Here is a 27,160-nt window from a genome sequence, read left to right as displayed (position 1 = left end):
TTTGTGTGGTCGTTGGGGCTTGGGATTCTGAATATGGACAAACAAGCACAGATAAATTCTATTCCAACTCTTTACTGATGTAAGCTTGATGGCCCTGAATAGGGCCGTTTTATTGAAGAGGACATCCATGGTCACTTACGCATTGCGTGTTTAGTGTAGGTGACAGCATCACGGATCTCATTTTCCAGGAACACCTTCAGCACACCTCGTAGATCAGACCGGAGATACGTTTGACACCACCACGGCGAGCCAAACGACCGATGGCGGTTATTTCGAAGAACTTTTCGATGATGCTTGGCGCCTCCTCTACCAGACCTTTTCCACCTTTGCCACAACCAGTCAATTGTTGCTTGTTAGGTGTGAAGGAGTGGACTAGCCACCACCTTCCTACTGCTACTATTGCTGTTCACCACGCCGTCCGAAGCGAAAATGAACTAAGGACATACAGCAGCGCTCTTTTATATATTTTCAGGTTAAAGCAGAATGATGTGCGAACAAGTGGTATAAAAGCTACAAAGACTCCTCCTATTATGAGTAATTTGCTATCAAGTAGCAACACTGGCTCTTTTCCTTTTGCGTACACGGCAAATGAGAACGACCCAAATTTTAGTTTAGTTCACTCATAATCGCCAAAAGTGCAGGAACTCAGCGATGAGTAAATTTGTCTCATGGTTTCCTGTGGAAAACCTAAAAAATCTGCCAGAAAATGAGGAACTTAACGAAAATTTTATTCAGTCTCGCCATGCAATGTTCCACTTACAGTGGAGCATTTCTTATGCGAATGCCCCCAGTACCACGGACCTCGTTCCCTTTACGTGATCTCAGGTAGCATCAGGGATACCCTGACCCATCCAGCATCGCTGCACTATTCTGCTTCCTTCAGGAAGCAGGTCTGATTAATCAAATTTAAACACCCAAGCAACGACAACGGACTCAAAACTATACCTCGGCAACAAATACTGACTCGGACACGGATGAACGAAGATATTGAACCATGCAAAGCACGTACAAGGACACAGAAATGGACGAATGACGGCACTAAAATTAAACACAGCGACTACAAAGGAACAGGACACGGAACTTGACCACTTGACCACGATAATCCAAAAGGACAGTAACATCGGTAGCTCTAAAGGAAAATTCCCAACTCTGAAATATTAAAACTCTGTTATTATGGAGACTCCCTTCTGGAGCTCCCACCCATCTCCTAACTCCGTATCCTCGGGGTTCTCCTCTGGAACCTCACCTCCCCTTCCTATTAGCTCTGTAATTAGGGGGACTCCCGTCTGAAGTCCTCACCCCTCGTCTTTAAGAGATGAACCAGCCCAAGGCTGAAAATCTCTCTAATAAAGCAAAAAAAAAAATATTCAGTCTCGGAGTAGTACCAATAGACTGAGTGAATCTAATCTTTACTTTTCTCAAATTCTGGAATTTTTCCCTGGAAAATCCTGGGAACACATGATGCAAATTTACTCATCGCTGAGTTACTGCACTTTATTTTTTATTTCTGAGATAACTAAACTCAAATTTGGGTCGATCTCATTCGCCGTGATATAACCTTGAAAGATATCGGCGCCGGTGGTTAGCGTGATTACCTCTCACCCCAGCAGGCCTAGGTCCAATCTCAGTCGGCGCCACCGGCATGTTCTAAGGCATAACATCTCTGATCGCGCCTTCGTTCGGGAAGTAAAGCCGTTGGTCCCCGGTTGAGTTGCTGGGTCGATTGGTAGGGTCCAGGTGTGGGAGCTGCCTCCCTGGAGTCGGTAGCATTGGAGCTCAGTAAGGAAAACAAATCTCACGTCACTTTTCAATAGATCCTATCTACATTGATCGATTCTCTTCATCTACACTCTCTTTCGTAAATAACTCGGCTTCACAAATGTTTCCTGCTGTCTTCGTCGAATTAGATGCTAAATTGTTGCTTCTTCCATCGAAAATATCCGGCCGTGGCGATTCAAAGTTGATCAAGGTTGATCAAAATAATTTGTACCCCTGATTCCAGTTTGATTACATCAATGGAATCTATGTATGTAGTTGCTACGCACCCCCGAGATGGACAATTGAGCAGTTCCACCAGATGCTAGATGGGCTCACCGGAGAGCTCATTAGACGGAGACCACTGCACTGAAACGAAAGATAAAGCTGAGCAAGTCAAATAGTTTTAAGAAGCTGTGCCGCGACGCCGATGCCAAACCCTGGGGCAACGCATAACGAGTCGCGATGGCGAAGATCAGAGGTCCAACGATGCCGGTTTAAATGTGATAAACGCAGCAAATTTATGCATGCTAGGGGAATATCAGAACATGTTCGACTTTGGACTACAAACAGCTGACTGGACATACGAGACGAATAATGCCCTGGATGCGAAGTGCAATTATCGGTAAAACAACAAATTCATTTTTATGCAAGGTTGCACTTCGGATCTAGGTGGCAACGGTATGACGGGTAGAGGTATATGAAGTAAATGAAAAAAAAAACCGATCGGTGAACGACCGGTGATAATAACATTGCAAAAAAATATGCTCGCGACGCGCGCAGCTAGGGAGAGTAGAGAAGGTAAGAATGTGAAAAAAATATGTAGGGGAAATGACGGCTTCGGCATGACAGACTATTTTCGGCAACCCAAATTGAAACACTATTTTCACTGGATTTTCTTACGAAAACACTTCGCTGAGTGCATGCAAACGATTCTTTATGCTTTCAGCTTCAATTCGATTATATTTTTACCACTGAGAAAAAGCAATCTAGCAGGGTTTTCTTGAAATGAAACACACGCACTACAAATTGTAGCTGATTTCGAGTTGCCGATAATAGAACAGCAGATTTACATGCAGTTCAAATGGAACGGTTGCCGAAGAAAAACTGGTTGCCGACAATACTCGCTCTCTTTAGAGAAGATTGGAGCTTTGTAAAGTTTTTGACAATTCTTTCGACTGAAATTGTTAGAGCAGCTGGCAGCAAAAGATTGTAAACAAACCAATACTGCATATGTGTGCGTTCCATAGAGAAAAAGGCTATAGAAAGAAGGTCGCTGCTTAGGTTGCCGAGAATACGTAAATTCCCCTACTTAGTAAATAGGTTTAGTATAAAAGCGATTGATTAATTAATAAACGGGGAAGTATTCTCCAACTCGAAAAAGGTTTCGGTAGTCGCGTAGGTTCGGACATGAATAATTTCCGACTTTCGAAATCCTAGTAGGGAAGGGAGACTTCAGTAGTTGTTCCCCGGTAGGGGTAACGCATTGTGGTGACAGCGGAAAAAAGTAATTCGAGTATAGGAACGCTAAATCTGACTGGCTAATTCCAGAATAGTTAAAGTCGCGAATTTTCAAAAGTGTTAGTCTCAAGAACGATCGCCTCGTGTATACGAGAAAAAAGTGTGTCAACCGCGGACCGTTTCGAGTGAGTTTTGTGAACAATTTCGGAATTTCCGTGTCCGTCCGTGTCCAGTGGCAGAACAGTTCAAAAAGTAATAAAGAGGTGAAATAATAGCCGGCACCTTTGAGAAAAATCGCAGTGAACAATTTAAAACAAAAAACAAAACAAAAATACTGAAGCGAAAAAAAATTAATCATCAGTAAACCCGTGAAGAAGCTAAAGTGAAAATCGGTCTGCACTTTTCATAGAAAAACAAACCAAATCAGTGAATTTTGTCCGGAAACTTGTTCAAAAAGGTGCGCCAGGTGTAAAACGTGAAGAACAGTTGTGATTTTTTTTTTAGAGATGAAAATCTGGACAATAAGAATGAGGCATCTGATACTCCTGTTAGGGTGAGTAAACAACTTTAATATTAATTATTAAAGAAAGATTTGGGGTTCTTTAATTTTGGTTTTTATACATCATGTGAAAGAGTTTATTTTCGGAGCACAGCGATATTTTTCTTCATACACATTCATCTCGATTTTAAAATCAAGATTCAAATTAAAATAATAGCTTCACTGTGTGACACAAAACTAGTAAACTGACAGCTCGCTCCCATACAAAGTGTCTCCGAGGGGCGCTAAGATAGTGATTTTTGCCAATGTAATCGTTCGTTTTTTAAATAGTTACAGCGCACCAAAATTGATGAAATTTTGGATTTGACTTCCATTTTTAATGCAGGGTACGAATATGCATTTACCTCAACACCTTAAATAACTCAATTGCTAGAGTTTGGATTCGTTGCACCATTATGAAATCCAGTTTTAACCCAAATGCCGCGACTTGAAGACATTAAAGATTATATAGAGAAAGAATACTTGAATTTAACTAAGAGTAAAAATCGAGCGAGAACGCTTAGAGGCATTCTTACTAAACGGCAGCTTTTAACTGATGCTCTAAAAGATTTTACTCAAATTTTGGAGAAATGTGAAGATAGATTAAATATTACTCAATGGAATAAATTAACGGACGACTTTGAATTTGTCAAAAGTAAAGTTGATTTATCGTTAAAAATATTAGACGCTACAACAGTAATACAAGAAAAGAAATCGGGTGATAACATTCCATACTCCGGAAATGTTTTGAAAGTTGTTATACCAGCAGCTAATGAAGAAAATTTATCAAATTCTGAAAATTCAGATACTGAAGACGATTTCTCATTCTCTTCAACATTATTAGACTCTGAGAAATCAGAAGAGGAATTTGATGCTGATAATTCTGAAGAAGGTAATACATCAAAGTTTATAGAATACATCAATAAATTAGAGGAAGAATACTTGAAGAATAGTTTGATTATTGAAAATTATAAACAAGAACAAAAACAATTATTGAACTGTACATTTATCTATAACCATTTAATAAAGAAACGAAAGAAAATGGCGTTGAATAATTATGTTTTTCCAATGCAGACAACTATACAGTGCATTCCCGAGTATATGGGAACAGTTGACGAGTTAGAACAATTTTTAGTGCAAATTGACCATTTTGCAAATCAAATTCCAGCAACAGGCGATCATAAACCTCTGCTGATCAAATTAAAAGGAAAAGCAGCAACATTCATACACATAATTAAAGCAGACAAATGGGATGATATGAAACAGAAATTGAAGGATCAATTTGGAAAAACAATCACGGTAGAAGAAATTCTACAACAAATAGAAACTATGGAACAAAACTATTAAGAGTCTTACAAAGATTATGTAGACAGGGCACTAAAAATTAAGGAATACATAGATGAATTAGCACAACCAGAAGCGGCAGAAGCTTCCTTTGCAGAAAGGAGCCTTAAAATTCACTTCATAGGAGGTCTGAGAAACGAAAATCTTAAACAATCAGCGAAACGACCAGCAACCTTCAATGAGCTAATAAAATTATTAAACGAAGTTTATGTAGAATGCGAACAACTGGAAAGTATCGAACAAAGACTCCAGTCTTGTCAACAAATCAGGAACTCAGGGCAACAAAATTTCAGGAATCAAAATTTCAATAGAAATTACACTGAAGTCTTTTTTTACACGGTTTTTTTTACGCGGTCTTTTTTACACGGTTTTTTTTACACGGTTTTCCACGATTTACACGGTACGTTTTTAACGATTTCTCATTATCCGTTTCAAGCTATTTGTAATCGAATGGCATACTTAAAAAAAAAATCACAATTTTTGGTGTAAATACAGAAATTTTTAAAATATGTCTATATGGACCATATCATGCTTTAATTACAAATGGCATCAAAATCCGATTTTTTAAAAACATTTAAGCATGCGAAAAATCAAAATCTCGTAGGTTTTTTTACACGGTTTTTTTTTACACGGACCGTATCCCCCGTGTAAAAAAAGACCTGAGTGTACACATTACCAAACAACAATTTCAGTAACAGAGGCCGATTTAATCAGTCTCCACCATCAGGTAGTCTTCAAAATAACTACCAAGGTAGAGGATACAACAAAAACTACAACCAAAATCAAAACAGGGGATTTAATCAGAATTACAACCAGAACCAGAACAACCAACACCAAAATCAAAACATGGGATTTAATCAGAATTACAACCAGAACCAGAACAACCAAAACTACAACGAAAATCAAAACAGGGGATTTAATCAGAATTACAACCAGAACCAGAACAACCAAAACCAAAATCAAAACAGGGGATTTAATCAAAATTATAACCAGAACCAGAACAACCGAAACCAAAATCAAAACAGAGGTTTTAATCCAAACCAAAATAGAGCAAAAATACGATTATGACAATCATAGCAGGAATTTCAACCAAAACTTCAATCAGAACAGAGATTATTACCAAAATGGTAATCAATATCAGTCAAATCAGAATAAGAGACGTTTTGAGGATAACAACATGTATTCTCGAAACAGAAATTACAATAATGAAAAAAACTAGGTTATGGGGGTTTCGAATTTTGCGTCCGAACACCCAGGCATATAGAAAATAATACCAACAGACGCTATGAAATTGATGCTTCTAGAAACAGACAGGTATTGTCCTTACTTAATACAAACTACCAAGGAAGCTCAAGGAAAATCACAGAAAGCTTCATCAACCAAATTAACGGATGTATACCAGCCCATGAAAAGATATACATCGAACTCACAAGAAGCAATCAATTAATGCTGAATATTGTCACAGTCGAAAACCCATATATCAAGATTCAATATTTGCTTGATACGGAAGCATATGACAATATAATAAGTTGGAGTACAATCCTTACAATAAGACCCAACAATATAGATTATTCCGACAAAATATCTATGACAGGTTTCAATTTAACTAAAACAGAAACTATGGGCTCAGTAGTACTAAGATTGCTAATAGGAAATTCTAGTTATAAGATTAAATTCTATATAGTTAAAAACTTATGTGTTCCGGGAATAATCAGAACAGAATTTCTGAAACAATATACCTACACTATATATAATTCAGAGTTTTTCTTACATTGTGTTACGCAAACCAGATCAATATAATGAAGTACCAAATGAAGGGGAATTAATGAAGAAAAACGTGTGCAATAATGCCATATGTAAAAGGGAATCAAATAATAGGGAATGTCAAACGAATACGAGATATTATGAAGCCAAACAGGGCACACAAAATTCAAGCGTAAATGTAAAACATACGATTTTTGCTGAAAAACCATGCCAAACATACTTTAATGATGCTAACATTAGCTTTGAAACAATACATGATAAGGGATGCCAAACGGAATCCTTTACGCCAAATAATAAACATGGGAATAAACATTCATATATTGGAGCGTCAATGCGCAATGATGAACGATACATAAACAGCATGGATCTGAAAACTTGATTGAAAATGCATATTTGAAGGTGATCACATAAACACGGAATGGGAGGACGACTTTATAAAAGAATCATCTATGGAATTGATTAATGAAGAAATCGTCACGACTTGGGAGGAAGATTTCGATGAAGAACCATTTTATGAACAAGAAGCAGTCATAGAGGATTTGGACTCCAACCAAGATTGCAGTTTAACACTCCAAATACGGTGGGTAAAAAACTTTACGCCGACTACGAAGCCTCCGAAAAAGTGTAACGGCAAGTTTGCAATGTCATAACTTAGCCATTTCTTAATGAATTTCAAAAATTGTGGTACCTTTAGAATTCCAAGGGTTAGTAGATGATTTTGATTGCAAAGAGATTGGAAATAGAGTCGTCTACTTTTTTAAAAAGCGAAAAGAGTCGTTACACGTTTTTTTGAAAAGTGTGTTTGTAGGGTTTTGCAAGTGGCGCAAGATCTGTAATTTAGATTAATGGGCACAAATGTTCACAATAAGCCATAAAACAGTCATGGTTCCTATATATGGATCCTGCAGACAACGGAACGGTCCTCAACAAATCCGGAACATCCGTAAAAGTGGTCAATCCATGAATCTGATCCTAGAGCTCTGTGGTTTTTTTTTGAAAACATTAGGAACTGTGATATAAAAAAAATATTTGGGGTCGTGACATAAACATGTACCTGGATGGCCATGGGACCGTCCTCCGGAAGATCCGGAACATCCGTAAAAGTGGACAATCCATGAAACTGATCCTAGAGCTCCACGTTTTTTGAACATTAGGATCTGTGATATTAGAATGAATTTGGGTCATGGACCCAGATGGCCACTGGACCGTCCAGCGGAAGATCTGGAACATCCGTAAAAGTAGTAAATCCACGATCCTGATCCTAAAACTCCGCGTTTTTTTAACATTAGGAACTGTGATGATAGAAACAATTTGGGGTTTTTCACATAAACATGAACCTGGATGTCCATGGGACCGTCCTCCGGAAGATCCGGAACATCCGTAAAAGTGGTCAATCCATGAAACTGATCCTAGAGCTCCACAGTTTTTGAAAAACACTAAGAACTGAGATGATAGAATGAATCATCTACCTATCAATCCTGATCCTAGAATCGTGGATTTACTACTTTTACGGATGGCCATCTGGGTCCATATCCCAAATTCATTCTTATATCACAGATCCTAATGTTAAAAAAAAACGCGGAGCTCTAGAATCAGTTTCATGGATTTTCCACGGTCTCATGGCCATCAAGGTCCATGTATATGTCACGATCAAAATTCATTCTGTCATCTCAGTTCTTAGTGTTTTTCAAAAACTGCGGAGCTCTAGGATCAGTTTCATGGATTGACCACTTTTACGGATGTTCCGGATCTTCCGGAGGACGGTCCCATGGACATCCAGGTTCATGTTTATGTCACAACCCCAAATATTGTTTATATCACAGTTCCTAATGTTAAAAAAATGCGGAGCTCTAGGATCAGGATCGTGGATTTACTACTTTTACGGATGGCCATTTGGGTCCATGTCCCAAATTCATTCTTATATCACAGATCCTAATGTTAAAAAAAAAACACGGAGCTCTAGAATCAGTTTCATGGATTTTCCACTTTCACGGATTTTTCGGATCTTCCGAAGGACGGTCTCATAGCCATCAAGGTCCATGTTTATGTCACGATCAAAATTCATTCTGTCACCTCAGTTCTTAGTGTTTTTCAAAAACTGCGGAGCTCTAGGATCAGTTTCATGGATTGACCACTTTTACGGATGTTCCGGATCTTTCGGAGGACGGTCTCATGGCCATCCAGGTACATGTTTATGTCACGACCCCAAATATTGTTTATATCACAGTTCCTAATGTTTCCAAAAAAACCGCAGAGCTCTAGGATCAGGCTAATGGATTGACCACTTTTACGGATGTTCCGGATTTTTTGAGGACCGTTCCGTTGTCTCCAGGATCCATATATAGGAACCATGACTGTTTTCTGGCTAATTGTGAACATTTGTGCCCATTAATCTAAATTACAGATCTTGCGCCACTTGCAAAACCCTACAAACACACTTTTCAAAAAACTTGTAACAACTCTTTTCGGTTTTTAAAAAAGTAGACGACTTTTTTTCAATCTTTTTGCAATCAAAATCATCTACAAACCCTAGGAATTCTAAAGGTACCACAATTTTTGAAATTCATCAAGAAATGGCTAAGTTATGCCATTGCAAACTTGCCGTTACACGTTTTTCGGAGGCATCGTATTCGGAGTGTTAATTGAAAATAAAAGTTACAGCCAATTAAAAGGAAATTACCGAGTGCAACAATTATTTGAAACACTCAATTTGAGTCATTTAACAAAAATCAAACTTTGACGCAATGGAAACTATAATGAAGGAATATAGTGACATATTTTATCTAAAAGGTGATCAACTAACAATTACAGATGCAGCTGAGCACGAAATAGAAACTACAACTAACGTGCCGATCAATAAACGGCAATACAGATTCCCAGAAGCTACGAAGAAACATATTAATGAAGAAATAGATGAAATGCAAAGGCAAGGCATCATCAGACCAAGCAAAAGTCCATGGAATGCACCAGTCTTGTGCATACCTAAAAAGGATTTAGATGTAGATGGCAACAAGAATACAAACCAATCCCACCAAGGTGGTCAGTCTCTAAAACAGGCCCGATAGGACTAGGAACTGTAATTAATAATTAAAATGTCAAATGTACTAAAGACGCATCTGTGTCACTTGAAAATTCATACATGTAAACCACACAAACACAAGAAATAAAGATCATTTAAAGTAAAAAAAAAAAAAGATGGCAACAAGAAATACCGAATCGTGGTGGATTTTAGGGCATTAAATTTAATGCCTATGGGATTAAGAAATAGCCCTTCAACGTTTCAAAAATTAATGAACACTGTGCTATACGAACTTGGGGATGTCAAAGCCATAGTATACTTGGATGACATCATAATCTTTGGCAGAACCATCGAGGAGCACAATGATAATTTACGAAGAGTTTTGGAAGCTATGCGTCGTCACAATTTAAAGATTGAGCCTTCAAAGTGCCAAATTCTGAATTCATTTTCATTTTCAAGCACAGAAGGGGGTCATAGGGCCAAGTCACCAGCGAAAAATCGCTGTCCATACTGCACAGGGGTAGAGGTATAGATTTGGCATCACAGAATAATAACCACAGGGGTCAAATGAATCCTGTTTACGATACCGGATAGTAAGGAAAGCTGTTGAACATAGAGGAACGTCAGAGTAACAGCAATAATAGTGAAAGTTAGGAAAATAAGCAGGTAGAGATGGTTGATTTGCAATGGCTATCGACTCTGTTATATGGCCTACCGTATCAGATTCAAATTTAATGTCGTTTAATATTGCGCTTATTACTTTTATCTTTATTCTAAGCAATCTCCTTTCATACTTGTTTGTTTTAAAGTGAACTGGATGAAATGATTGTTTTATCAAAATTATGTTAAAGTTAACTACTATTCATATTTGCTCATTAATACCTAAATGTAATTTTTAATTTTATGAAGATAAGTTGCTCAGAATAGCAGCCTGTAATTCCGTACCAGAATCCGCCTCCAATTTAATGTCTTTTGTGGATTCGTAGTAGCAAAGTTGTGCTAAAAGCTAAATAGTTACCTAAAAATACTACCTAAATCATTCACAATCAGAGCCGGGCCACTGATGAAAACAAAAAATACAACCCTGAAAAAACGAATCGATATTTTCGAAGGCGAACACAACCTATTCTTGCTAGTGATTCTGTCCAATTGTTAGGTATCCAAATTATAGTCATTCGTAAATTTATTATTGAATATATGGATGAATTATCTATTATTGAATAACTATTATTTACGATAATTACATGAAAGAAATAACATATAAACTACAAACAAAATGTGACTACTAAAATCTCAAAAAGATATTCTCACAAGTATATTTCACGCAACCAGGAATCTCAAAACCATTAGACGCTAAAATGATACTCTGCACATGTTCAAGAAAAGGCCAAAAAGCAAGCGTCCGACACACAAAACCCGCCAAATCCACTGGCAGTCACAATCAACGATTCTACGAATCGCGAGCGCTCACGAATCATAAAACCGCTGACTGCGACACTCTGAAAGCGAAATTGACAGGCTCTATGCGTCAAACACCCGCCCTCCAATCTCCTCCCGCATCCAACAACACAAACCTCCATTACAACATCTAACGAATTCAAAACTCCGAAAATCACTCATCTATAGAAAGTGAGTGGAAGCAACCCTGCATGCAACTATTCTTCATGATACGCTTTGTCTGTCTATCTTTCTATTAGGCCTGTGGACATGTGTTAGCTTCAAAACTTCTAACCAAACTAGGAAAATTTTGAAATCACAAAAAAAAAATTCAAAGGTAATTACAAGCAAAATACATATTGACATAAAACCGAGCAAGTAATATTAAATCTCTTGTATTGTATGCTAATGCAAATTGACTGTAACAAAAATAATATGCTTAAATAAAATAAAATATTAATAAAATGATATGCAAAATTTACTAGAAGGTCATTACTTTATTGGTGAGAAGTTTCTAATAAGCCCTCCCAGTTCCTCTGTTTACAGAACAAATCTGATACTATAATCAGAATTGCTCAGTCTGCATGAAGCAGCCGATTGTATCAAGGAAGTTCTATTAACAACCAAGAATTAATCGTTTGAGGTATACTGAAGCATTAAGAAGGTGATATGTGTCACTATGGGAAATCATCATCGTTGCAAATATAAAGAAATTAAACATAACCCTTTGCTTCAGTACCGTCAACCTCCATGTCCATGGGGAGGGCCTTCAATGTGCCACATTCTGAATTCGGAAATAAAATACTTAGGACATACAATAGATAAAAACGGAATTCGTCCTACAAATGATAATATAAAAGCTATTAGAGAAATGTCTGTGCCGAAAACAGTCAAAGGGGTCCGCTCTTTTCTAGGAACAGTGAATTTCTACGGGAAATTCATTCCAAAGATTGCGGAAACACGTAAACCACTAAATGACTTATTAAAAAAGAACAATGCATTCATATGGACAGACACTTGCTGACAGGCTTTTGAAAATCTGAAAAACTTTTTAACTTCAGATGCTTTATTGGTAAGACCAAACTATAAGGACACATTTGTCATTACAACAGACTCAAGTGAGTATGCTATTGGATCAGTACTCTCAAATGAAAAATCGACCGATAAGCCCATAGCTTTTGCTAGCAGGGGACTTATAGGAGCAGAGCGAAGATACCATACGATTGAAAAAAGTTATTAGCAAATGTATTGAATGTAATAAAGTGAATTATTTCAAGCATTACATTTACAATCAAAGATTTATTGTCTACACAGATCAAAGACCTTTGATCTCGATCTGGCATCTAAAAGAGACCTCGCCTACGCTTACAAGGTTGCGATTAAAACTACAGGGACTAGAATGCGACATACGCTATAAACAAGGTAAAGACAATGTAGTAGCTGATTTTTTGTCACGACTAAACCCTAAAAACAATACAAAGGGAAGCAAGCAAAAATCAGAATGGAATCCACATATATGGATATATGGACACATATGGATGGGTTAGAAAACATCGATTTTTACGAATAAAAAGATAATCTTTCTTACAAAGATTATAAAGACGCAGTGATAAACGGTCAAATTGACTTCAACCGTTTAAAATTTACGAAACCTAAGATTGAAGAAGATAAGGTAGAAGCTACCCTTATAATTCTAAATAGTAGATCAGCCTATAAAGAACTATGCGAATTTGTGGATCTACCACATGGATTGAAAGATTATTTAAACGGAAGGGTATTTACCATCCCAAACCGAAAAATATGGGCTTTATTTTAAACGGTACCAGCCGTTCAAGAACAAGTTCTACACAGCTATTAGAAGGGCTAGTGGATGCATTTTCCAGCGGCCCAGAATACACAAAAACCGCGAAAAATATTTACGTAGTGCCATTCAGAAACATACAATCAACATTAGAAACAAACATTTTGAAGTTCGTAGCAGAAAAGTTGGACAAGTTTTTCACACTGTATGCGCCGGAAAAGGATTGAATGTGGGTCCCACCAGAAAAGCGAGACACAGTACTGAAAGAATTCCATGACTCTCCATTAGGAGGTCATGTAGGGGGAAAACGAATGATGAAACGCATAAGCTCTCTATTTAAGTGCGATAACATGCGAAGAGACGTAGAAAACTACGTTAAGCAATGTGATTTATGTCAGAAGAACAAAGTTTGGTTTTCAAATAGAATTCCAATGAAAATAACGACTACATCATCTGAACCATTTGAAAAAATATTCATGGATATAATAGTACTTCCTGAATCAAATAATGGGAACAAGTACGGACTAGTGATTCAAGATGATCTAACGAGATATTTGACAGCTGCACCTATGGAAAATCAAGAAAGCTACACAGTAGCTAGATGTTTCGTTGACAATTTTATCTGCAAATTTGGAACTCCTTTGGAGGTTGTAACAGACCAAGGTGCCAATGTTGTCAGCAATTTAATGAAGAACGTTTGCAATATCTTGAAAATTAAAAAAATTACAACATCATCATACAGGCAAATTTAGTGGAGAGGTTAAACAGAGAATTAAAAGTGTATCTACGGCAATTTGTGGGGAACGATCCTAAATCTTGGGATCAGTTGCTCCCGTTTTTTACGTTCGAATATAACACAACAGTCAACTCATCCACGGGTTTCACACCGTTTGAGTTGCTGTATGGAAAAGCAGCTAGAATTCCGAATTCCATATACAGATTAAAAGATATGGAATTTAATTACGGTGACTATGCCAATGAAATGAAAGCATCGTTTAAAAGACTACACGAAAGAGCACGTGAAAGTCTGTTTCTTTCGAAACAAAAAAGAAAACAAATATGTGATAAAAATACTAATGAATGGCAACCAATGTGGGGCGACTTAGTCCTAGTGAAGGCAGTCCCCACAGGTACAGGCCAAAAACTTCAAACACTATGGAGAGGACCATATGAAGTGGTTGAACTCCCAAGTGAACAAACAACTGTGATAAAAAATGGCAAACGATTAGAGAAGGTTCACAATAACCGTCTACGAAAATATAATGACTAGAATTCCAAATCTGGAAACATGTATATATTGTACATAAAATATGATGCTTAAAACCATCTCTTAGGAGAAAAAATAAATAAATAAATATATAAATAAATAAATAGCATAGAAATACTACCAATACATACATAACTGTAGATGTAATAATTCGGGTTAACATAGGTACATATATTTTGCAACAAAGAATAATTTTTACGTAAAATTACGAAAATTCAATAATAAATTTTAAAATCAAAGTTTAAACATTATTGTACAGATAATCAACCCCCAACACTATAGGTGAATTCAGACTATAACCAAATATTAGTATAGAAACAGAAAACGTAAAAATCCGGTATTTCGAAGAAGTTAAGAATTCGAAAATATTCACCAAATATGAGACAAACCTAAATTTGACCATGGAAGATTGGAATATAAACTTACTTCCATTATTTAATACAACAGAGAAAGTTTATTCAATAGTAAACAGGAAGAAATTATTTGAACTTGGAGTAGATATAACTCAACGTAAAGCGCAGAGAACATTTCTAAAGAATTTAGCATATGAATATCCGTGATGGTTTTCATCAGGAACATTTATAGCAGGTGTTATAATGGTTGGAGTATTAGCATGTTGTTTTAAAGGAAAGATAACATGTTGTGATAGAAAATATATAATAGATGAAGAAGCGAGTGTGCAGAAAGATTTGAAAGCACACAGAAGGAAAAAAGCGAAAAAAAGAAAAACACAGCAAATGGAGAAAAGTATCAGAATCAAAAATAAAACTACCGGTATAGAAATGAATGACCTATCGAATACAATATTCTACGAAAATCATGCGATGAAAGCAGATACAGAACCAGAAATAACAAATGAAATCACATATGAAGATGAATACAATGGGGATAGTAAGAAAAAAAGAGATAAAAAAGTAAAATTGATGAACTACAAGCATGTAACGAACAAAATACAGACACAAAGACAGTGCATGAAGGATACACAACGAACAATGTAAATGATGCCATAAAATCAGAGAATATGGCTGAAATAAAAAGGAACCGTAATAAGAATACTTTAAATATTTCTATAGTGCGAAAGAGACCGATGGAATGACTGGACAAGGGGAGTCGACACCCGGAATGATGGAATATTATGAATATGAGTTTAGGAATAACTGGATTACAAGAATTACGGAGGTACTACGGCATAAAAACGATAAGTGATTGATTAAAGGAGGAATGTCATTGTGATATTGATACCTACAGCTAATTGATAACAAAAGAATGTGCCCATCAATACGGCAAGCGTAAATACCATTGGATATTGCGCATTGCAAAAACGTTTTGAATGGACCGAAGAGCTGGAAAACCCAGTATAGCTCTGCTATGCCTGTAAAGGGTATCAACGACAAACAGATAAAAATAAGAGAGATGGATCAAAATACATGCGAAACGATGAATATTATGACATAAACCAGTACATTGAATACCAGCAGGAATGAATGTAGGTAGAAAGGTGGAAAGTAACAACAATTTTTTTTATACATGGTACTTAAGTACGGCGTTACACTCCGCCTAAGAGTCTACGATGGATGAATTTATTCTTCAGAGATAAAATCAGATCTAATAGTATATTTGAGTCTAATTACAGAACCCACCGTTAAACCTCAAAACCGAAAGGGGAGTTTTACAGCAATTTCAAGACAGGACGCGCCAGGAAAAAGGATAGGTGAGTAAAACATTCGTGACTATCAGACTTGACAAAGACTATGACTTAAAGAAAACTAGAGAAAGACTCACAAAGTGAAAAAAAACAAGAAAATTACTAAGCATAAATTGCTGCAAATAGGGATAGATACATTTTTTTACATAGAATATTAAAAAAAACATTGATTAGCAAACGAACATAAAATAGATCGAATAGGGAGCTAGGAGATTCTCCGAGAGTACCAAGAGATGACAAGATCGGGCAGCATCCGCTGGCATGGCATGACATAAGAAGTACCAGCAATGACATAAGAAGTACCAGCATTCCGCTGAGGTGAAAAACGGGAACGACATTCCATAGTTACACGAGAGGCAGACAAATCATGAAGAAGATCAAAGATCAAAGGTATTGGGGAACATTGGTCAGACGGAAGACAACACGGATGCGGCACGAAGATACAGCGAGACAAAAAGGAAACGAGGGGCGAAAGACAATATTTCAAATAAAGGACGAGACGAAATTGAGCCAGAAATCACAATTCAAGTTACGTGACGTGATAAGGAGACAACGACGATAATTATCAAAAAAATGCGTGAGGTCAAGACGCAACAGCTAGCTACACTGGGTACTCAACAAACGAGCGAGGGTTCATAATCTAAAAACCCAGGAACGCGAAATTCCAACAAGAAAATCACAAGAATTTCATCTACGGCAGACAATATGAAAACACTACAACAACATTTAACAAGAATCGACAATCAAACATGAACACGACAGAAAACCAAATTACAAAAACTCAAAACTAGGAATTCAACTAGACACGTCAAACGTCTAGTATGATTCCGACATTTCTACAAGCAAATGGAGTCCATCAAATCTCACAAAAACAAAATCCACAACCAAAAACATCTAAAGTTTGGTGTGGGATCAATAGTATACACCAGACATCCAAATTTGTGAAATCACACAACATAAAGATATGCGTAAACGACGATTCAACATTTCATACGTTAATACCAAAGTTGTATCGTGCAGCATAAAACAATTATCAACAACACCAAGACCCAACGGACCCGGGGAACGGCAGGCAAAGACATGAGGCGAAATAGAGGAGACAGAAACACAGTCACCAATAACCCATACCTGACATCTGCGATTAACGGATTGATGAGTCAACAACGAGGAGCGAATGAAAACATCGGCGACGGGACAGAAGTAGCTGAGAAAAGCAGAGGCACTCTCGGGGAAGCAGGAAGATAGGGACAAGAAATTTGGGAATGAATTCATAGAACTAATACTTTGGTTTCCCGCGCATTCTCTTGAGATTACTCTTTTCAATGTTAATCTCAAGCTGAGTAAATATAGGGGCATGCAGAGCCACGAGGGCCAACGTCCCGCGAGAAGTTCGATAGACGCAGCAAATTTATGTCATGCTAGGGGAATAACAGAACACGTTCGACTTTGGACTACAAACAGCTGACTGGACATACGAGACGAATAATGCGAAGTGCAATTATCGGTAAAACAACAAATTCATTTTTATGCAAGGTTGCACTTCGGATCTAGGTCGCGACAGTATGACGGGTAGAGGTATATGAAGTAAATGAAAAAAAAAAACCGATCGGTGAACGACCGGTGATAATAACATTGCAAAAAAATATGCTCGCGACGCGCGCAGCTAGGGAGAGTAGAATATAAAAAAAAAGTAATTAGTAGATAGGTTTGGTATAAAAGCGATTGATTAATTAATAAACGGGGAAGTATTCTCCAACTCGAAAAAGGTTTCGGTAGTCGCGTAGGTTCGGACGTGAATTATTTCCGACTTTCGAAATCCTAGTAGGGAAGGGAGACTTCAGTAGTTGTTCCACGGTAGGGGTAACGCACCGGGTCCTGGTCTACGTGACAGACACGGGCAGAAATCGATTAGACTCACGGCGAGAGTTCCACAAGGCTCAATTCTAGGTCCCACGCTGTGGAACGGAATGTACAATGGCGTGCTGACGCTCATGCTGCCAAAAGGAGTTGAGATCGTTGGCTTTGCGGACGATAACCGGTGAGACGCTGGAAGAAGTGGAAATGCTGGCGGCCGAGGCGATAGATACGATTGGTAACTGGATGCAAGGAGCGAAGCTGCAGATAGCCCACCACAAAACAGAAGTGATGTTGGTCAGTAACTGGAGAGCACACCATTGTTTCGAAGCGCGTGCTGAAGTATCTGGGAGTGATGATCGACGACCGGCTAATCTTTAACAGCCACATCGAATATGCTTGCGAGAAGGCGGCGAAGGTCATCAACGCAATAGCCAGAATCATGCCGAACAATTCTGGTCCATGCAGCAAGGCGTCTTCTGGCTAGTGTGTCCTCATGGATACTAAGGTATGTATGTTCAGCCTGGATTGAAGCGCTGAAAATGAAGCAGAACCAAAGGAAATTGAGCAGTACGTTCCGGCTCATGGCCATGCGAGTTGTGAGTGCGTACAGAACCATTTCGATGTAGGCAGTATGCGTTATCGCCGGTATGATCCCAATCGGCATCACCTTGGCGGAGGACTACGAGTGCTATATGACGAGAGAAACCAGAGGAGTACGAAAAATGATGAGAACGGAGTCGTTTGCTAAGTGGCAGCAGGGGTGGGATACAGCAGAGAACGGTAGATGGACACACAGGCTAGAGGATGAAGAGGAAGCATGGAGAAGTCAACTTCCACTTGACGCAGTTCCTGTCTGGTCATGGCTGCTTCAGGAAGTACCTGCATCGGTTCGGACACACAACGTTACTCTTCTGTTCGGAGTGTGGGAATGTGGAAGAATCACCAGAGCATTATTATTATTATTTAGCTTTATTAAGGAGGCTTTCAGCCTTGGGCTGGTTCGCCTCCTATCACCAGAGCACGTGGTCTTCGAATGTCCTAGATTTGATGCTGTGCGAGAGGATATGCTCGCCCTTAGCACGGAGTATGTCGTCGAAGAAATGTGTCGAGAGGAGGGCACCTTTAACGCCGTCAGCAGAGCAGTAACGCAGATCATGTCAGCGCTGTAGCGAAAATGGCGCGAAGACCAACTAGAAAGTAGTAATGTGCTCACACAAGTGCGAACTGAAAGCCGAAGCTGGGAGAACTCTCCGTCAGAGTAGGCTGAATCCACCACCGGGGATAACCGAGTAAAACGTGACACTGGGAGCACAAATTGGAGAGACGATCAACGAACTGGAAGCGCCAATTAGCTGAGGTAAAGAGAGGTGCGTAAGGCATAATGGACGTTAGGCATAATCTACCCGATGAATTCCAGAAGGATGATAATAGGGATTGTCCAGTGGCGTCTCGTCCATATGTGCACCTCGTGCACTGCACAGTCTCAAATTTTCAAAAAGTAAAATTTATATTTCATAAAAATTAAGAGGCAAAAATTTAATACTCAATTAAAACCATTTTTGTCCGCCCTATTTATTGGTTTCATATGGATAGTAACTGAATTATCCACCACATCACTGGATAGTAGCTGAATTGTTTACCACATCGCTGCTCAACCTCTGTTTTACCCACCACCAGTGCTGCAAAATTTCGACAATACACGGTGATACTCAAAATTCTGCTTTGGTCACTCGTTTGAGCTAACAGTCATCGTCAAGGCAAACCATGTCAATTGTCAGTACCATTTTTGTCAGTGACGAACATGTGCTGATTTGTTTATTAGCTAAATTTGAAATGAAATTGCATGGCTTGAGCAAAACAATTACATGGAGCCATTAAAGTTAATAAACATCTACGTCCTGAACCGCTTGGATAACAATAATGTGTTTCAGAATGCAATAAATTACACTTTCTGTTACCAGGTGAATCTTTGTCATTGACGAAAAAATGAATGAGATTTTAACAAAGATTTTTTTGAGGATCAAGTCTATCATTGACTATGTGAAAAACAATTTTGTCAATATCGCGCAAAAGTCTGTCAATGACAATGACAAATCTCAGCACTGCCCACCACTGAAAGAAATGTACGTAAAACAGAAGCGAGGCATAGCGATCTTGTTTTCACGTACGGGCACGCTGGGATTTTACCACGTGCAGACAACACTCTTTTTGGGCTTCTATGGCGAATGAGCGACACAAAACAAGCAAGGAAAATATGCCTTCGTTCTACCAAAGCCACCGCATGCTTAGTTCTCCCAGTCTGTGCACTTATGCTTGTGCACCAGAAACGCTCGTATTTACAACCAGATCAGTTGTATATGTATTAAAGTCCCGTAAGCATAATTGCCGCTGTGTTTATTTTGTGCACTTCTATCTTTGCACAGTTTAAAGAGAAGATAATAAATTGGCACGTATAGGCTACGTCGCATTTGAGTTTCTCTCTGAATTGATTGAATCTTGGAGAGCCGTCATTCGCAAACATCGAATTCTTATTTTTTAAATTTTCTCACTACCATGTCTGCATTTCATTCAGTAGCCTCAGAGCATTGATGGAATATTGTTCATAGCATAGTGCAAAATTAAATAGGAATCATGGAACAGGATATTGTTGATGACCTCCTGAAAAGACCGTTTGCCAGAAGGTGAGTAACGATGACAAATATCATAAACATGAGACTTAAAAAGAAAATCAATGTTTCTATGCAAAAAGAGTAAGCAAAACTGGTAGCAGAACTGTTTCCCATCATCATTTCGTTTATTTTTTATGCAGGTACCCCCGTCGAAAGATTTGTATCCCATTTTTTTTTATTATGCATCAAAATTGGCTTCTACTGTTACAGACAAAATATAAATAAAATAGGTGCACAACTAGTGAATTTTCTCACGTGACGCCACTGGGACCGTCTATTGATTGCTGACTTTGGTGACAATAATGAAAGAGCCTTAATTGTTGGAACTCATGTAAACTTGCGACGTCTTGGACAGGTAAAATATTGGGTTACAGAAGGTACGTTTGCCACAGTTTCTTGTTTTTTTCAGCAACTCGTCACTGTTCATGGAAGTATCGCTCCCTCACATCAGCAGACGGTTCCGCTAGTTTTCATTCTGATGACAACAAAAACAGAATCGTTGTATCGAAAAGTATGGCAGCAGGTATGTTTTTTTTTGTTATTGAATGAAAAACCACAGAATTCACCATTCTTCATTTCATGAGCTGTTCTTTTGCATCATATTTTATTCAACCTTAGCTGTTTTTTGTTAATGAATTAAAAATCACAGAATTCACCATTCTTTATATCATGAGCTGTTCTTTGAGGAAAACCGTTTCTTCTTTGACAATTGCAATATGTGTGTAAGAATATATTGCAACAAATGTATGATTTTTTTTATTTCTAGATGCGATTGATTTCAAGATATAGTTCAAAACTATGCTGAGTTTTTATTGCCAGATTACTTAACCACTATCGCTACTAATCTTGGATCTAAGTAAATATGTAGCTACGTCACTTATGCTATGATAAATAATGGATTCCAAACTATGTTTATTAAATAAACTATATTTGTTTAACTTGTATCATTTTTTATTCATCGCTTAGCCTAATTTAAGCATTGTTTACCATGCTCGAAACAGGTTTCTAGAGTTCCACAGCAGCAAGGTATTTTATGCCTAACGTCCATTATGCCTAACGTCCATTATGCCTAACGTCCATTATGCCTAACGTCCATTATGCTTAACGTCCGTATGCCTAACGTCCGTATGCCTAACGTCCGTATGCCTAACGTATTTATGCCTAATGGGGTACACTCGAAAGGGCAAGGCGTCCAAGGAGGTTTTAGTGCGGTAAGAATCCTAGAAACCATGTCACCGCGACTGTGCGCCCAGTCGTCAAGCGGTGGCATGATGGCATTTTAAAGGTTTCCTCCTTGCAAAAAAAAGCACACACACACACACATTGTATGTAAGCTCCATGGATCATACCAAATTATACGTCAAAGAATGAACTATGATTCAACGAAGGGAAATTTCTTGCGACAAGCAAAATTTTCCCTTCTTTGTATCACAGCTCATTCTTTAACGTTTTGAAGAATAAATATCTAACAAATTTATCAAAGTGATATCTCATTGCAATAAAATTGAAGAACGAGCCGTGATACAAAGATAGGAAAATGATATCTCTTTGATAAACACAATTAGATACCCTAACAAAAATACCATAAACGAACGATAGCCCTAATGATCGAACCATTTCATAAATGGTTTGGATGATACCCCGAACACTTCGTTAAGCAAAATAACCATACAAAACTTATTAGAGTATACGATACGTTAAGGAACGAGCTGTAATACAAAAAAGGGAAAATTTTGTTTTTGTAAGAATTTTTCCTTCTTTTTATCTTTGACGTATAATTTGGTATGTTCCATGGAGCTTATTGCATACAATGAGTGTGTTGAATAGGTACGAACAAGTACTATAGTCACTTGGTGACTCTTTATAGAATCCTGATGAATGTGGGCGTCTTAGTGGAATATCTGTATAATGAGAGAGAGGAAGGATTAGTAATTTCCATTTAATTCCACTACCTTATTTGCTTATCCTTGACAGATACGCGTATTTCGTCTACAATGTGCAGACTTCTTCAGTGTCTTGTACTAATACTCGACTCGAGTATTAGTACAAGACACTGAAGAAGTCTGCACATTGTAGACGAAATACGCGTATCTGTCAAGAATAAGCAAATAAGGTAGAGGAATTAAATGGAAATTACTAATCCTTCTCTCTCTCTCATTAGACTCCTTATAGGCCGAATCCAAAATTGTATGGTGCACGAAGAAAACACATGTATTGTGGTATTGTTCGATACAAGTGATTCTATAACATTCCCCAGAAAACCATTCTCCAGAATTCCATTCCCCAGAATGCACCATTCCCCAGAAAAGATGATGAAATTAGTAATTTATCACTTGTTATTTGATATTATATTTCAGTTTTATATTACAGAACAGCTTAATATACATATTTTATTTATTACTTTAATGGAACTATGTATTTATCAATCCCAAACCATTTTATAGCTCTTTAGAAAATGACAACCTTCAGTTTTCGAGCACTTCGTTCATCATTTAAAAAGTCAAAGGGTCTATTATGCAATCCAATTCAACCAGTCGGAAACTGTTAAACCTTATCTAAGAATTGTTCGACCTGAGTTGAAAAATTTCTCGTGATGGATTAAAAAATCCGTTGAACTACCGATTACAAATTTATAACATTATTCCACACGTTATTATCCCGAATGGGCATTACCCCGTATCCCTTGCGAAAAACTATTGATTATATTCCCTTCTTTATCGTATATCCAAAGAATTAATTATTTCCTTTTGTTATATTTTCAAAGAAGGGAATATTCTCTTCTTTATCATATATTTAACGAATTAATTATGTTCTCTTTCATATATTAAAAGAAACTTGCGGGAAACTCCCTTCTTTATCGTATATCATCCAAAGAATTAATTATTTCATTTTGTTATATTTCCCAGGCAGGGAATATTCCCTGCTTTATCATATATTTAACGAATTAATTATGTTCTCTTTCATATATTAAAAGAAGGGAATATTCCCTTCTTTATTGTTTATCCAAAGAATTAATTATTTGCTTTTCTTATATTTTCAAAGAAGGGAATATTCCCTTCTTTATTATATATTTAACGAATTAATTATGTTCTCTTTCATATATTAAAAGAAGAGCATATTCCCTTCTTTATCGTATATCCACAGAATTAATTATTTCCTTTTGTTATATTTTCAAAGAAGGGAATATTCCCTTCTTTATCATATATGTAACGAATTAATTATGTTCTCTTTCATATATTAAAAGAAGGGAATATTCACTTCTTTATCGTATATCCAAAGAATTAATTATTTCATTTTGTTATATTTGCAAAGACGGGAATATTTCCTGCTTTATCATATATTTAACGAATTAATTATGTTCTCTTTCATATATTAAAAGAAGGGAATATTCCCTTCTTTATCGTATTTTTGGAGGCGAACCAGCCCAAGGCTGAAAGCCTCCCTAATAAAGATAAATAATAATAATAATTCTGTATCGTATATCCAAAGAATTAATTATTTAATTTTCTTATATTTTCAAAGAAAGGAAAACCCCTCTAAGGCCCTTTACACGCGAACCAAAGTACGCCCACGCAAACCAACGACATCATCGAATAGGGGCAGCTATCACCTTTCCGAAAGTGGTTTTGTGCTTTGGAGTCGTGAATGCAATCGTATGTCAAAATATGAGCTCATACACCGGCCACACTATGCTCAATTTATTATACCAGTCGATCATGAAAATTAGCAAATAATAATGGTTGCTAATCATTCCTGTAATCTTGAACTATTTTCACATCAAAACGGCTTTTTTCAGCGCAACAAACCATCGAAATGGCCCTTTTCAGGGCAGCACAATTGTCAAAGAAGGAGTTAGTTTGAAATATTTTCTAATACAGGAATCTTGTTAGTAATAAAAGGAAAATGGATATAAAATGGCTCTAATGTTGGCCTATGGATCTAAGATTGGCCCCATCGCTAAAAATATGCTATTTCAAGACCAACAATTGAAATGGCCTTAACTCCATTTTGTAAACAAACCTTGTAAGACCATTTTCTCGCGAACCGACGTCCGCAAAGACAAACCAACATAATGAACAGGTAGGGGAAATCCTCCTCTACTCGATTGTGGTTTAGGTTTGCTAATGAAGGTTTCGGTTCGCGAGAAAATGGTCTTACAAGGTTTGTTTACAAAATGGAGTTAAGGCCATTTCAATTGTTGGTTATGATTTATCAATTTTATCTAGATGAACGTGTCATTGGGACGGTACTAAAGGATATTTTAGGTCGCTATTGAAAATTTAGTCGAATGCTGAATTTATGTATTGGCCCAAATTAGGGGCATTTAAGACGACTTTACATCCATTTCCCTCTATTTTAATTAATGAGGCTTTCAGCTCTGGGCTGCTTCGTCTCCGAATTTATTTTCAAAATTTTAGTTGTGAACATAGATATTTGACTTTTCTACCAGCAATCAGATTAAAAAAAAATCTTTTGCAAAATAAAAGCTCTCGTTTACGCTCCTGGCGAAAAAAAATTGAAATCATCATCACTTTCATAGTACATCTATTATCTACGGGATAGCTTTAATTTGCCAATAAGGCATAACAAATTTTGACAACTGGTTACACACCCGAGCTCAAACATATTGATAACATAGAAAACCACAGATATCTCCGTTTTTGATATAGTGTTGATTCAAATATTACACTTCAAGTACGCGGTATTAGGTATAATATGTTTAACCATTACAATTTTTTATTATTTTCTAGGTTGTACACATATTGCAAATCAAATTTGTATGGCAAAATGTGTACAGTACACAATCACATGGCGCTTATAGCGAATTCGTTTATTATTCAGTTCCAACCTGCATCGGGTATCAGGATTGGATCTGCTTGTTTTCTGATAAACGTCAGTTTGCTCGTTTGATTTTAAAGCCCAGCTTAGGTTGAGGTTCGCACTGACAAAAAGTTCGGTTTCGCACCGGATTGGAACTGTTTCCAACCCCGATAATAATCGAATATTCACTATTAAAGAAACATGAATAACTGCAAATTCATTTGTTTTGCATTCAATCATCCATAGAACAAATGTTGTTGGAACTTACCTAACTCAGAATTTGATTTTTGCTCAATATGAATAAATTGAGCAGCGCTGCTTTGAAGAAACGAAACAAAATCCAGCTGACTAAGACTATTGGTTTCACACTTAGCCCTCCAATTCTTCAACGGATTATCCGAGGGCTCTGCTTCTTGAATTTCAAACATCGTTACAACGGTTCGCTATAAATCCAGCGAATGTATTTTGCCCAATTCTGTCCGTCCGTAGTGACTGGTAATTTTAGCTCTTGCAGTGTTTGTCGTCGCAATTTTTCTTTTCGTTCGAGTCTCCAAGGTTAAATTCCTAACAAAGAAAAAAAAATAAGTTCCTTTACCAGCGTTTCCAAGACACCGTCTGTTGGACAATGGTAAATAAAATATGCAATAGTAATTTTTCAGAAGATTAAAATACCTTTTTATCCACAGTCGCAAATATTAGCACAATAAAATCAATTTTCCACGAGCTGCGAGCTCTTTCCATACATTCAGCGAAAATAATTTTTTTCTTTCGCGTAGCTCTGACTAAAGCGGACGACCGAAAGTGAATCAAGAAAACTAAGAAAAAAATGTTTACACGCTATTTCTAACCATCCCAAATTTGAGTAGGATCTACAGCTATTTTGAAGTTCCTCTGTTCTGGTTACACGGTAAGAAAAAGTACCCAAAATTGAGTTCCTTTCACTCATCACGTGGCTTCCATGGGGCTAGGTAAAATTAAGTTAAAGAAGAAAACTCAATTTTGAGTAATCCTGATCATTAATCCCCGTTGACCAAGTTGACAAAAAATAATAAAACGGAGCAAACTGGAACCGAACCATGGACGTTGAGATTACGGGACCAGTGTGTTGACCACTCGTCTATCAACGCTTGTGAAGATGAAATGGTTAAAGGCGCATAAGAGCAACCTTAATGAAAATAAACTTATAATTGAGTTCATTTATTAATACTCAATAGTTGAGTAAATTTTAACCAACGCCGCTTTTCTGATTCACTCAACGGCGGACCTCAAGTGATAGAACCCAACGTTGAGTTTTTATTAACTTAATTTTGAGTATTTTTTTCTTGCCGTGAGGTCGCACTTCCCATAAAGACAAAGAACCAAGCGCCTCCATTCTCCATTTGAAAAAAAAAATGGTATTTTTTACCCATTTTACGGTAATCACATTTTAAGAAAATGGGTAAAAACACCCATTTATTAACAGACCTCCCATTTACCCATTAATGAGTAAACCATAGTTTATTCATTAAATGAAGAGGGGCAATTTTAGCGGAAATGGGTATTTTTTTTACCCATTAATGGGTTTTCGCGAAACACCGTGTATGCTGTATCCGAAATTAGCACTGTTTACTTCGATGCAGCTAATACCCCGTTCACATTACAGCGCATATCACGTGATATACGCTGTCTTGCAATGAGCACTCATACATCTAGTTTTCACTGGAAATCCTATGTATGAGTGCT

General features: G+C 37.3%; 1 protein-coding gene across 2 annotated transcripts in view; it reads right to left on the bottom strand.

Moving 5' to 3' along the window:
- Positions 1 to 26,233, bottom strand: part of Ubr1 (Ubr1 ubiquitin ligase) — a 156,138-nt gene extending 129,905 nt beyond the window's left edge. The window contains exons 1-2 of one of the 2 annotated variants that reach the window (XM_065233846.1): positions 26,111 to 26,233; positions 25,707 to 26,002 (exon numbers count right to left, since the gene is read on the bottom strand). In XM_065233846.1, coding sequence (XP_065089918.1) covers positions 25,707 to 25,866 — 160 coding nt within the window. In that variant the 5' untranslated portion in view covers positions 25,867 to 26,002; positions 26,111 to 26,233. Of the gene's footprint in view, positions 1 to 1,595; positions 2,238 to 25,706; positions 26,003 to 26,110 lie in introns of those variants that run through there. The other variant, XM_065233848.1, reaches the window with a different exon arrangement.
- Positions 26,234 to 27,160: the final 927 nt, after the last annotated feature.

This window comes from Ochlerotatus camptorhynchus, unplaced genomic scaffold, assembly GCF_037179485.1.
Source record: "Ochlerotatus camptorhynchus isolate MF236.1 unplaced genomic scaffold, CSIRO-AGI_Acam_v1.1 ptg000422l, whole genome shotgun sequence".
NCBI classification, from domain to species: domain Eukaryota; kingdom Metazoa; phylum Arthropoda; class Insecta; order Diptera; family Culicidae; genus Ochlerotatus; species Ochlerotatus camptorhynchus.
Note: the sequence above shows the minus strand (reverse complement) of the source record. Positions and strands in the feature narration are given on the sequence as shown.